This window comes from Cyanistes caeruleus, chromosome 3 (assembly GCF_971803275.1).
Source record: "Cyanistes caeruleus chromosome 3, bCyaCae1.hap1.1, whole genome shotgun sequence".
Taxonomy (NCBI): domain Eukaryota; kingdom Metazoa; phylum Chordata; class Aves; order Passeriformes; family Paridae; genus Cyanistes; species Cyanistes caeruleus.
Window position 1 is genome coordinate 26529284 of NC_141703.1, and position 12330 is coordinate 26541613.

At 37.5% G+C, this 12330-nt stretch overlaps 1 protein-coding gene across 2 annotated transcripts in view; it reads right to left on the reverse strand.

Moving 5' to 3' along the window:
* RASA3 (RAS p21 protein activator 3) overlaps window positions 1-12330 on the reverse strand; it is a 160371-nt gene that overhangs the window by 91053 nt on the left and 56988 nt on the right. For both annotated transcript variants that reach the window (XM_023918247.2, XM_086880277.1), the window contains one exon: window positions 207-324. In XM_023918247.2, coding sequence (XP_023774015.1) covers window positions 207-283 — 77 coding nt within the window. In that variant the 5' untranslated portion in view covers window positions 284-324. The remainder of the gene's footprint in view (window positions 1-206; window positions 325-12330) is intronic.

Here is a 12330-nt window from a genome sequence, read left to right on the forward strand (position 1 = left end):
TGGGTTGCCTTGGTGAAGGCATTTTCCCATAAATACAGATAGGTATCATGTCATTACTGTTTCTACCACTAGTGTTTTTAAAACTAGAAGAAGAATCCTATTCATCCTCTCTTCTCCCTGCAAGGAAGTATCTTTGGAATATTAAACAAACCTAGCAAGCAGAGAATGAGAAGTGTTAACAGAACTTTTATATATGTATGTATTACCATAATGACTTCTCCACTATTTTGGTCCTGAAAACCTCCTCCTGGTCCAGGTTTACAGTACAGTAGCAATCCCTCATCTTGTTTGGCCCCGGATAGGTAGGAAGATTTTTGGCTTCACCTAAAGACAACAAAGAAAAACCAGAAAGTTCACGTATTAAAACGTTATCCGTAAATTAGTCATCTGTCAATTACTGCAGTGTCAGCAACATGCTTAAAGCAAAGTATTATGTTTTCCTTCTCAAATGTGAGGACTCTATTAATCTTTGCAGTTTTCAATCTTTCCTGTTTTCAATGCAGCAGGTCCTGACAGTCACTAGGTTTACAGCTCAGCTAAGAACTCAACTGTTTGTTGCATCCAATTTATTCACATTTAATTAGATGCAGACTATCTCCTTCCAAACAATGTCTAGGTTTTGATTAATGTTCCCCTAAGATATCAAGAACAGCACACAACATAGCAATCAAGCTTTTCAATACACCCCACTAATTTTATCCTAAAGCCATTAGCAGAAGACAGCAAATGGGCTCGGAAGATCACACTCCACCACTCACCACAGATGTGGAGATGAAGAAAAGTCACTTTAGTTACAGCCAACAGCCGTAGATCACAAGCTGCACTTCAAAGAACTCTGCTGGGATAATCAGCACTTGTGAAGCTGCCTAAGGTCCTTGCACAAAGGTACCATGCAAGTCATGAATATTCTTCACAATAAACATTTGTTTCAAAATGACAGCAAGAAATAAGTATGCATAATTAACAACAAAGAGGACAGGACTGAGGAACTCGGGGTAACCAAGAGACTACCAAACCCAAGTGCATGAAACAGGAAGAAGATCACAGTTTTACCCTCTACATATCCATTCACAACCACAGACAAGAATTAAAATTCTTTGGCTGACTGATAAAAATCAAAACTTTCCAACAGGAAACTGGACAATGCCCCTCATCGTTTTGCTTAAGTGCGTATTGCTATGTGGATGAGCGATTTAATTCTAAAGACAAAACTCAGACCTAAATATAAGTCTGCAATGCTCATGATCTTACTTACTGTCACTCTTCCAGAAGATGGAGATTATTAGCACTTAGCACGGGTACTAGATCATTCTCTCCTGGTAAAAATATAAGGAATAAAACTAAAACTTGCACAGACCAAGAGAACACAGACTTGTTTGCCAGTACAGAAGGAAACTCTAAATGATGGTAACAAACATAACTTTCTATCCAACCTCCACAGATCACCTTAAGTGCACTTTACTAGATATATTGTTTCCCAGTCTCCGCTCCCAAATACCTTTATACTATTAACAGAATCACCTTAATTTTCTCAGCCTTATCTTCAGTAAAGACATACTCTTTCCTTTTGGCAGATTTGCTCCACAGCAATCTGATGCATGCACCTGTAAATACTGAAGATGTATAGCAAGGAAATGCTGAGCCTACCTGCACCCTCAGCTATAGAGAAAAGGCATAAAATGACATAGGACTATGTGTCTTTGCACATACGATCTCTTTCTGGCACACTGTTCACACACTTTAGCTAACTGACCCAGGCATACCCTTGGAAACACCACACAACCACATGTCTCACAAATGGCCTGTAAATGGGTGACTAAGTGTGTATGTTTTCTAAAGCTAACCATGAAGCATATATAAAGACACTAAAAAGGGACTTGAAACTGCTACTTCAGACAGTAATGCCTCACTTCAGAGTTCTTCTAAATAAGTTTTTTCTCTCAGATCAGCTGATAGAACTTGATAGCATTCTTCCCACTTCTTCAGAGTTGTGAGACACTGCATTAAAAAAAGCTGTCTCCACTGCAATTTGAAGGTGTGACTGGAACATCTGTTGGCACGCTCAATGTAGTGCTAAACCAAGCTGAAATGTTAGCAACAGTTTAACTGCAGCAGCTCTAGACAAAAATATACCAGCGATTATTGATGGCTTGTTCAGTCTGCACTGAATTCTATCCTGACATACTAAACCTACAAGTTTTTTTCTTTCTAGTCTGAGTTCAACCAAGTTACAAATCAAATGTGCTACTCTCACACAGACTGTTGCCTCCAAGTCAGTCTTCTCTCCCCAAGCAATCAAATTCCTATTAATTTTTCCCCATTAAAGTCACATGAGGCCAGCCTCTTTCCTGGATAACTGGGTACAGTTCCCAAAGAGACAGTGTCAACAGGAAGCGTTTCAATAGCAGACTGATAAGGAAGTCTTCCTCCACGGCTGGCACACTGTTCTCACGGTTCTTCCAAGATAAAGACACTAAACTTTTCAAGCTCAAAATCAAACCAAAACAGCAACACAGCTTCCCTTTTTCTTCACTCTCCCACTTCCTACTTCAAGATTAATGCATCACATGAAACCAAATCTGTTTTTCATCTTGATTCTCAATTTTTTTGATGCACACAATATTCACTTAAGCACTTAAAGGCAATAGTTATGTCAAATACTCTGTAAGAACCACATTTTGAAAACTCAGTTCTCTTCCTTCTTAAAGGACAGTAGGAAAGCCCAGAATCTTGAAACGTAAATGCAGTGTGAAGGAAGACACCATTTAGCATCACTAGAAAATGGCTGCCTTCACAGTCTGTACAGCAAATTAAAGGTCAGCACCATCACAATGTTACAAAGTACACAGAGGGAAGACAGAGGGAGAAGACATTTTACAGTAATTTCTTTCTTCAAAATGAAAAAGACCCTGAAAAACCACTGAGACTAGAACAAGGGATTAATTGACCAACACAATATATTAATCATGTTACTGAATTGAGTAGCTTACAAAAAAAATACTGTTTCTTCCCAACACCGGCAGCAGCCAATGGCTGCTTAAATTCCTCCAGCACTCAGCAGTTGAGAAAGAAAAATTTATCAAGCTTTCAAGCATAGCTAAAGACAGCTCTCTAGCCAGACATTTTAAATCAACAAATGCCCTCTGTTACAGCTTCAGTTGCTTCTTAGATTCCTCCAAGACAAAAAAGTTCCCTCTGTGACACTTCTTGCCATTACAATGAAGCTCAACAATTTGATCAGCATTTTTTTGGATTTGCTACCAGCAAAATGAAAAAAAAAAGAAAAGGCTTGAATACATGATACAGTCATGCACCATTTTCATTTTCTCAAAAAACAGAGCTGATGAGATAATTTATTTTGGGCAAGAATTTAATCATTTAACCTATCTGTACAGAAAAGGCATCTTCCATCAATTGCATTTTCAAAAGCCAGCTCCTTTTTCTTTCTCCCCTCTTCATATGTGTGAAATACCTGTACACTAGAGAATTTGGAGTGGGTTTACAGATGAAAGGTCAATACACTCGCCTTTAAAACCTTCAGTTTTCCACTTCCACTAAGAAGAAATGGAATGTTTCTTAAGATGTCTAAGACCCTGACAATTTAGACTACAGAAGCACTTTGTTTTGGAGCATAAGGCCTCCATTTGGAGCCACAGCAGCAAAATAATCTGTTCAAGTTTGCGGTAGCTTTTCCTTCTATCCCTGCACTTCTAATGTACATGGGTCCTAATTTAACTGTGTGCTAAACTCAATTTAGCACTAAGTACTAAAACCTAGCAAAGCTGATTTCAGCTACACAGAAGTTAACATTAGGTATTTTGGACAAGTCTTAAAAAAAATAGACTATCCAGTTCTGAGTATGTCACTGGTTTGCTATCTTCTGCCCATTCCCTTCACAGAATGACTACAGGGTGGCTACAGTTCAAAAATAGACTACCACGGCAGCACAGATAACTTGAGCCAGGCACAGGGAATGCAACAAGCTGGAAAAAGATGAAGGAAAAACTCAAAACTGTATTCATCTTCCTTGTTCTTTCCAATGTTGCATATTCCTGCCCTGATTAAACACTGGCAATAAAAGGAAAACAAGTAAAAAGGGCTCTCCTGCACATACAGCAAGGAAGGGCACTGGGATCATAACTGGTAAGAACTAAAAAAACTTTGAAAATGCTCCTAGGAATAAACAAGTATATATATACACTTCCTTAAGGCTGAATTTTTTGAAGCATCTCATATTTTTAATTGAATTTAGATACTTGCCATTGTGCTATCTTTGTTTCTGATATATTTCCCCAGATGTAACTTTTTGAAAAGCAAAGACTGTATGACAGCCACATATCATATCTACCCTTTGCAACAAATTTCCTGGTCTTGTGCTGCCAAATATTGGGTCACCAGCACACATCTGTCAATCTGAATGTATTAAGGAGGACTCTGTAATGTGTTAACAAATTTAGCTTTCTGTTTTCTAGCAGCAACATATTTGACCACAATGGCGTGAGAGAATCATTTCTCAAACTGTTTCAGAAAACAAACAAGCAAACAGATACCTACCTCCACAAAATAAATCCTATAAAAGCAGCTGAGCTTTCAATGCCAGACCATTTGACTTCAGGGGGAATACTGAAAGACTTAAGTATAGAAACAAAATACCTAAAATCTGAAAAGGGCATCGTATTCAAACCCACAATAATCCACTTTGTTTCTGCTATATTCAGAAAGATACTCTCCAAAGAAGCTTGCAGGGAAGCATTTCAACAACAAAAACAGAGCAGCAATGTACGTCAAGAAAAAAAGCTTCTCCTGTTCTCCTTTAAGCTCTCCATCTCAATAGAGATGCTGGAAATCTTGAAAAATTATCTCAAGCACTCTTTTCAAGTTTTCTTTCTTCTGTAAAAGCATTATTGCTTGAACATCCACAGATCAAGCAAAAACAGAAAAGGGAAAATGTATGTACACCCAGACCTCCAATTACCACAATTTATACTTAAAAACTACTCATGCACAAAATTCAGCATATATGTAAAACATCAAGATGACAGCAAGTTTCTAATTAATACTTACTTTTACTTGAAACAGAACTATAATACCACTGAATGTTGATTAAAACACATAGAAATACCTATATACTGAATATATAATATAGAATGACTATGCATTAAACTTAAATGCTACTGTTTCTGTTCAGTTTATGTTGAATGCTGAGAAAGCAGTTCATTTTCTTGCAAATAAAAGATCATCTTTTTGCAGATGAGATGGAGACTAGGGGAGGGATTTGAGTGCAATACCTCAGGAAGAATACATTGAGAAAATAACCCCTTTTAGTATTGAAATGGTCACAAGTGAAAATCTTCCATTCACATCAGAAACCAATTTTGTTACTGAACTGCTAATGTGATAATTATATGAAATTAATGTAATGTTTGAAAGCAGAATAGATGGTTACATTTGTATATAATTCCTATATATAGAGATACTGTGTGTACTCCTCAGAAAAGAGCTTGAATTAATTTTTTCCTGTCCAAATAGAAAATAGCAATAAAATTAAGTACATTTTAAAAGTGAATTTCTAAGAACCAGTGTACCCAGCACGCAACTATGGAGCTATGTAAGTAGCTTAGTGCTCTTTGGTACCTCTGTAGTAAAACAAAAACTTTCTAAGCAATATATGCCAAGTGTCAAAAATGTTCTTTTCCTTCCACTTCTGTGTATAATTCTCACAGCCTGAAAATAAAAAAATCTCATGGAAATCAGATATCTACTAAGGGCATCTGATATATTTATTTTTTAAAAAGTATTTATTTTAAAACAGATGTGGCTAGTAATGCTACTTGTCCAACAATTCCTCTTTGCATTGACCACTGGCATTTATGTACACACACAGATAACTTTCATCTCATGGAGAGACAGATTGCATTAGATTTCTAAACCAGGTCAACAACAGCCATCTGTGAAGAGATTTTGATGATCTGGAAAATGAGATTTTTAGATGACCTGTTCTTAATCTAAAAGCCCTTGCCTGCCAGCCTCTTTCCACGTGAAATGGCCATCACATTATCAGGGAAGGCATTTCCTCAACAGAACAGTACTGAAGACCTGGGTATTAGCAACAACCCCTGAGCAGCTCTATACCACAGCCTCGGGAGCACAGCCTTGCTTCAGCAAGCAGCCACCAAGGAAAGTGCACTACGCTAATTACAACTTTTTAGATAAGGGATAAGTGTGGAAACCCTTTTGGCTTCAAGGAAAGAACAACCCCAAATCTTTTGGCATGAAACTGAAGACCAGCACCAGCTGATACCTCTATTCACAGCCTAGTGACAGGAACATTTGGCATCTGTTGAAATCCCATCTGTACAATCCACTTCACCAGTACACCCAGTGCCATACTACTGTACTACCTCCTTTCCACCTCACATGATTAAACCTATTCTGGACCAGTTAGGAACCTTCATACAGATCCTTCTCTGATATGGAGCCTGTTCTAGCACAGCATACAGGCCTTTCTGTCCACTGTAAAACTTTCTAAACCTAATCAGCCACAGCCTGCATGGTGAACAGACTCAGACCCATCACTCAGAATGGCAAGTAGCCAAATTCACTTTTTCCTACACACATGTGATCAGACATTCCAGTTCTCCTTCTGCAGCCCTGAAAGTCCAATAAACTGTCCACATATCTTGCTTTATTTCTTGGGTGTAACACAAGCAGCTGAGGATATTTTCACTGGAGAGCAATGAGAAGCTGCAGGCTGACAGTCTTACTTTCCTTGTAAGAAGAATGAACAGAGAGAAAGCTCAAAAGATCTTGTCGTGATCTTAAGTACTTAAGTGCTTACAGCACAAGGGCTGTTAATCAAATCCCAGGGCTGAGAGGAAAGATGCCTATAAAGCAAGTTTCATGAGAGCTGCTTGCAAAAATTTTAGCTTGTACAAGGGAAGGATAATTCTCTTCAACTCTTTAATAACTGGTTGTATGTTACTTGCCAATATTGTGGTCAACAGCAGGCATCAGGTTTCTCTAAAGATCCCCTTAGAATAGTAACTTAATCCCACAAAATAAAAAATACACAGTCCAGCTGCTTTTTAACAAAACTGAAGTTTTCTGTGTAAAAGGACACTTTGAAGGTGTTCTACTATTTTAAAGCAGAATACTGCCAGGAAAAAGGTGTTCTTGAGGAGTTTACATTTGAATTCAGTTTTCCTGTGGCATTCTGAGGTTAGCATTATAAATTGCTGTGATTTTTTTTTCATATTTCTGCAGAAAAACAGATTAATTACCTAGACTATCTGTGCTGACACAAGACTCCGTTCCACATATATTATTTTTCAATCCAGCTTGTGTTTTGAAGATGGTACTTTGCATCAAGACATCTCATGCAACTTCCCAGCTGCATTTGACAGAGACTCGTGAGGCTTTTCCTACAGTTTCATTACTGCAGAGACTGGCTACAGGTTGTTCTGAAACCTCTGAATTGTGACCTTAGTTTAGACTGTGGCTTGTGCAGCTCTTGGTAGGTTTTTGGTTTTTATTGTAAGGTGGGGTACTTGTGAGGAGGAGTTGCTTGTTTTGGTGGTAGTTGCTTTTTAAAAAGGAAAATCAGCTTCCTAAAGTTATAAAAGACCTTCTCTCAGCAAAGTTTAAGTCACTGAACATCTGTTGTGGGAGGCCATGAGGGAGAGATTCAGGCTGCAGGAGGGGCAGAGTAGCTGAGAGGAAGTAAATTTAAACAGGCTATTCCATCACGGAGCTGCACTGAGCAAACAGCGAGTAATTTCAGCTATTTTTAGAAAAAACAGTATGACACAGGAAATATAAGCAAATTATTTACAACATCAAATAACAAAATCCAACAACAATTCAGTTGTTCCCTTTTGAGAGCCTCTGTACTTGAGTAAAATTTAAGACTGTTGGTCTGTAGTAAGGAACCTAGTCACTGCCAAGGAAAGAAAGTACTGTTCTCAAAAACACCAGCATAAGCAAAAAGAAATGTCTGGGAAAATAAGTATTTTTACTTTTATTTATATTATTTAGAGACAAAACCAAAAGTCATGTCAGAAAAAAATATGAAAAAGGACAATTTTAATCTATATACATCCCATCATTTTAAATTACAGATCTAAAAGCAACAGCTGTGTGGAAAAACCAACAGAACACAAGCAATGAAAAAGAAGCGATCCCCTCTCTCTTCCAGGACAATAATCACTTCTATCACAAGCGACACCAAAAGTTTTTAGAATAGAGTAGCATGAAAAGTACAAATCTGCCAAATGCTGTGATTTGCTTAGATTAAAAACTACTAACCAAAAGCAACAACTGCTAAAAAGCCAAAGCTTTACTGGTACTGTTAAGAAACTGTAACTCTTTCCTGGAATGATTCTGCTGTCCACAATAGCTCTTGCTTTAGAATCACATCTTCACCAAGCAGAGTCTCATAGGATCAAGTTTAGATCAGGTTCAGTTTGGTCCTCTGGATCCACAGTGTTCAAACCAAAATAAAGCCTGGCTATTGAGAAACAGGGTGATTTTGAGCACAGAAGTTCAAGGCAATCTTGAAAACCATCTAAGATTAAGGAATTAATTGAGAAAAGAGTGTCTTCCTCCACATTCAAAACATTCTTCCTGTTACGAAATTAATCATCGTAAGGGAGAGAACAAGGTTTTTATATCTCCTCAACCTGCTTTAGTCTTTCTTCAAGAATAGTGAAAACTTTCCTACAATGAGCTCAAATTCTTTTTTCTCATTTAAAGAATTATTCCTCACGTGTTTCTTCACACATGACAAGCATCTTCTGCCCTAAGGAACAAGATAAAAGGAAACCCTTTAAGAGAAGTGTGATCATAACCAGTTCTCAGTCAACACGCTTATCAATGGGTTTTGAATGAAAAAAGGAAATCATACCTTTCTAGCTCTAGTCTTAGGTGGCTGACAAATGCTATGGTACAAACTGAGCTCTTAGATTAGGATATTATCAAACCCATCCACAGTATTTGTTTTACTTTAACTACTGGGCCCTTAGTTACATAACAATTTTTCCAATAGAGTGAAACAAAAATAAGTTCCACTTGGACATCACTAAGGTTGGTGTCTTATATGATTATGGGTGACTTAAAAAAAAATTATTTCACTGCTGAATAGCCTGTACTGCACAGATGCATGGCAACAATACATAAGAATTTACATAAATTATACTAATTTTCTTGTTGCTAGCTTGCAGTTTCTTTAATAAAGCAAAACCAATAGCATCTCCCCCTCCAACATTTTAAGGTGCCTAAAAACATATCAAAGCAATCACTTGTCAGCTTGCAGTGCTGTGCAGATAAACTCTTACATCTGCAAATGCAAGGATACCCTGCAACTGATCTACAAACCCATTGATTTCTTCACAAAAAGCAAAGAGGATGACATGCCTCTACTCTGAAGCCAGACTGCCTTAACTACATCCACCACACAGTTTGGCCTAAGAATTTCTAAAAGTGGATACTTCCAGAACATCCATACACTAACAGAACTGGATGACCATCATCATCCAAGATCCTAAACACTACATTTACCATGTCAGCAGGCTTATTAAACAAGTACCTGGTTTTTCAGAAATCTCATCAGCACAGGATTCCTGGCTCGTTGTTGAAATAAGATTTTCACTTAGAAAATACAGATAAAGACAATATGACCTAAGTATAGGAAGGAAATGACAATTGTAATTACCACTGCCTTAAGCCTTGGAAAGTTTTCAAATTGCAAGCTAGGAGTATGAGAATATTTTTAAAACAAGCTGTTAAGATCTACGCACAAATTTAAAGCAGTACAAGGGACTTGACTGACCAGCACTGAGCAAAATGAACCACAAAAAAACAAACAAGAATTCCCTCATCCAATTGCCCAGTGTCCCAGGTGGTGGCTGGGGGGAAAAATCTTTGAAGGAAATGAAGTTCACATGCATAAATTCCTAAGCATTTACTTGTTCTTGCTTCATCTGCAGTTACAGGATCAGATCCTCATCTCCCAGTAGGTAAGACCCAACATACTCATCTCTGCACAAACTAACTGCCAAAACATTTACAGTTTGTCTTCCAGGGGAAGCCAATGCAGCAGGATTAAACAAACTCCAAAGCAACACAGGTCTGTTCTATTCCAGTGGATATTCTCACAGAAATAGAAGCGAGACTCAAAATTAAATTTTGGTTGTAGTTAATCACCTAGAGGCTGAGTATTTTTCAAATCTGGTGATGTTTTTTGGAAGCTGGGTATTCCCTATGAGCTGCTCATCCACACCCACAAAATTCATCCAAAGCTAAATTTTAGCATATCTCTTTAGTCACCACTACACCATCTATCTCACACAGATAGAAAGGAAAAGTAACAATGTGAACTAGTATTTGTAATGATTGAGTGCCTGATACCTGTGAGAGTCACCTGAAAATTTGAGACAGAACAAGACCACCACAAAATCCTTCACAAAAAACACCACAATACCAATATTTGGATTGCTATAGATTATCTCATTTTCTCCCACACTGGTCTGCACCTCCACTTACTTCCTAACACTTCAAAACACTGTTAACAACTTTCAACATGAAAAATTAAGCAGTTCATAAGAACCAGAATCTAAGTCTAATGTGAAACACTATTCATCTTTCCTTCTATTCAGGTTTTCATCTATAAACTATGACAGAGTTTATAGCCATTTATTTCAGCAACTTCCAATCCTTTACTGTGTCATAATCCTAATCTGCTCTCAAGGCACAAACCAGACATTGGTCCTGAGGATATTCATAAGATGCAATACTTGGCACAATATAGGTGCCTTCATTAACATCTACTGTTGACAGACTCCTGTGTAAGAGGATTTGGGCCATGAACATAACATGTTTTCTGAATTAAAATTTGTTGTCCACTGACTAGATATGGAGCTTAGCCAGCTAACAGCAACATCTGGGTTATGTGTTTACAACCACACTGTATATATTTTCACTTCTCTCCTCCTGCTTCACATCTGGCCACCACACATTTTCTGCATTAGTTTGTCTTTCAAACTGCTACTTCCCACAATGAACCATCACCCCTAAAATTTTCTACTACCAAGATAAAGAACTTTGAGAGCCTTCATAACAGCATAGTAGGGACTGGGAACTGCTACTGTCCTAAAGTTGTTTGAAGCCTCCATTAAATCTCTGCTCCGTCAAACACTTCTTGGTAGAGATAATTCAGCAAGAAGAGTTTCTGCCCCAAATACTGAAGATTGATTCAGCTACCATGATAGTAAGCCATCTATGTAAACAATTTTTGTTATTACCACTGCTTTTATAAATCCACAGGTTTCACAAAGTTCAAGCTACTACTACATTTGCAATGTAGATTTTATTCTTAATAGTATAATGAAAGAAGCCAAGTTTAAGCAAGACGTATTTCAGCACATTGAATTACTTAAAATTCACCTTCCTTAAAGACAATTCTTTGCTAGTTACTGTGAGTCCCGAATTTAGTACACTAATTTCAGTGGGATTCCAATAATATGTCAGTTACCATGACTATAATATTCTTTTCAATATAACAGTGCTGCTGAACCCAAACAGCAAGCAGTGGGGGAGCATGTAACGGGTGAGCAGGCAACAACCTGTGGTGCAATGTATTTTTTAAACAAGATTTCAAACAGTGACTAATCTGATTGCCCAGAGAAGGGGAACATCACATGAATCCTGGCCTGAGGAACAAACCTAATGAAGAAAGCATGACTCACTGTGCAGGCAATGTGATGAGAACCAAATGCTCCATCATCCAACTTCACTAACTATGGGAAGAGAAAACACATTTACTTCTTCACTCCTCAGCACAGAGTATACATAACACAAGCACAACACTACAGAAAAACAAGAAGCTGAATATAGTCATTTATTTACAAGCAGTAATCAAAACTACAAAAACTACAGATCAAAACTACAGACTTCAGAAGTTTGTGTAGCTCTGTGCTCCAAAAACACATCACTAGATATAAGCAGCTGAGAGTCTGAAGAAACGTCTAAGCCAAAATTACAATATTCCCCTGCAATTTCCACAAACATTCATATGATTAAAATTTGTATTTACAGGGAAATGTATAACTTTTTAAGAACTGTCTGCAATCCTGTTGGGTTTTTATGTAAAGTATAAAGTGGGTATTAAAAAGGGAAAGTGACCTACTTTCCTTTTCTAAATTATGCAAAGTATTAATATAATGAAACTCAATTGATGTTGGTTTTTTTTCAGTCTTCTGGTTTCAGTTTAAAAGTTAGTCATATCATCTGCAGAAAGTGGAGTAAAGTCACACTGATTGTGAAGTATTCATAAAG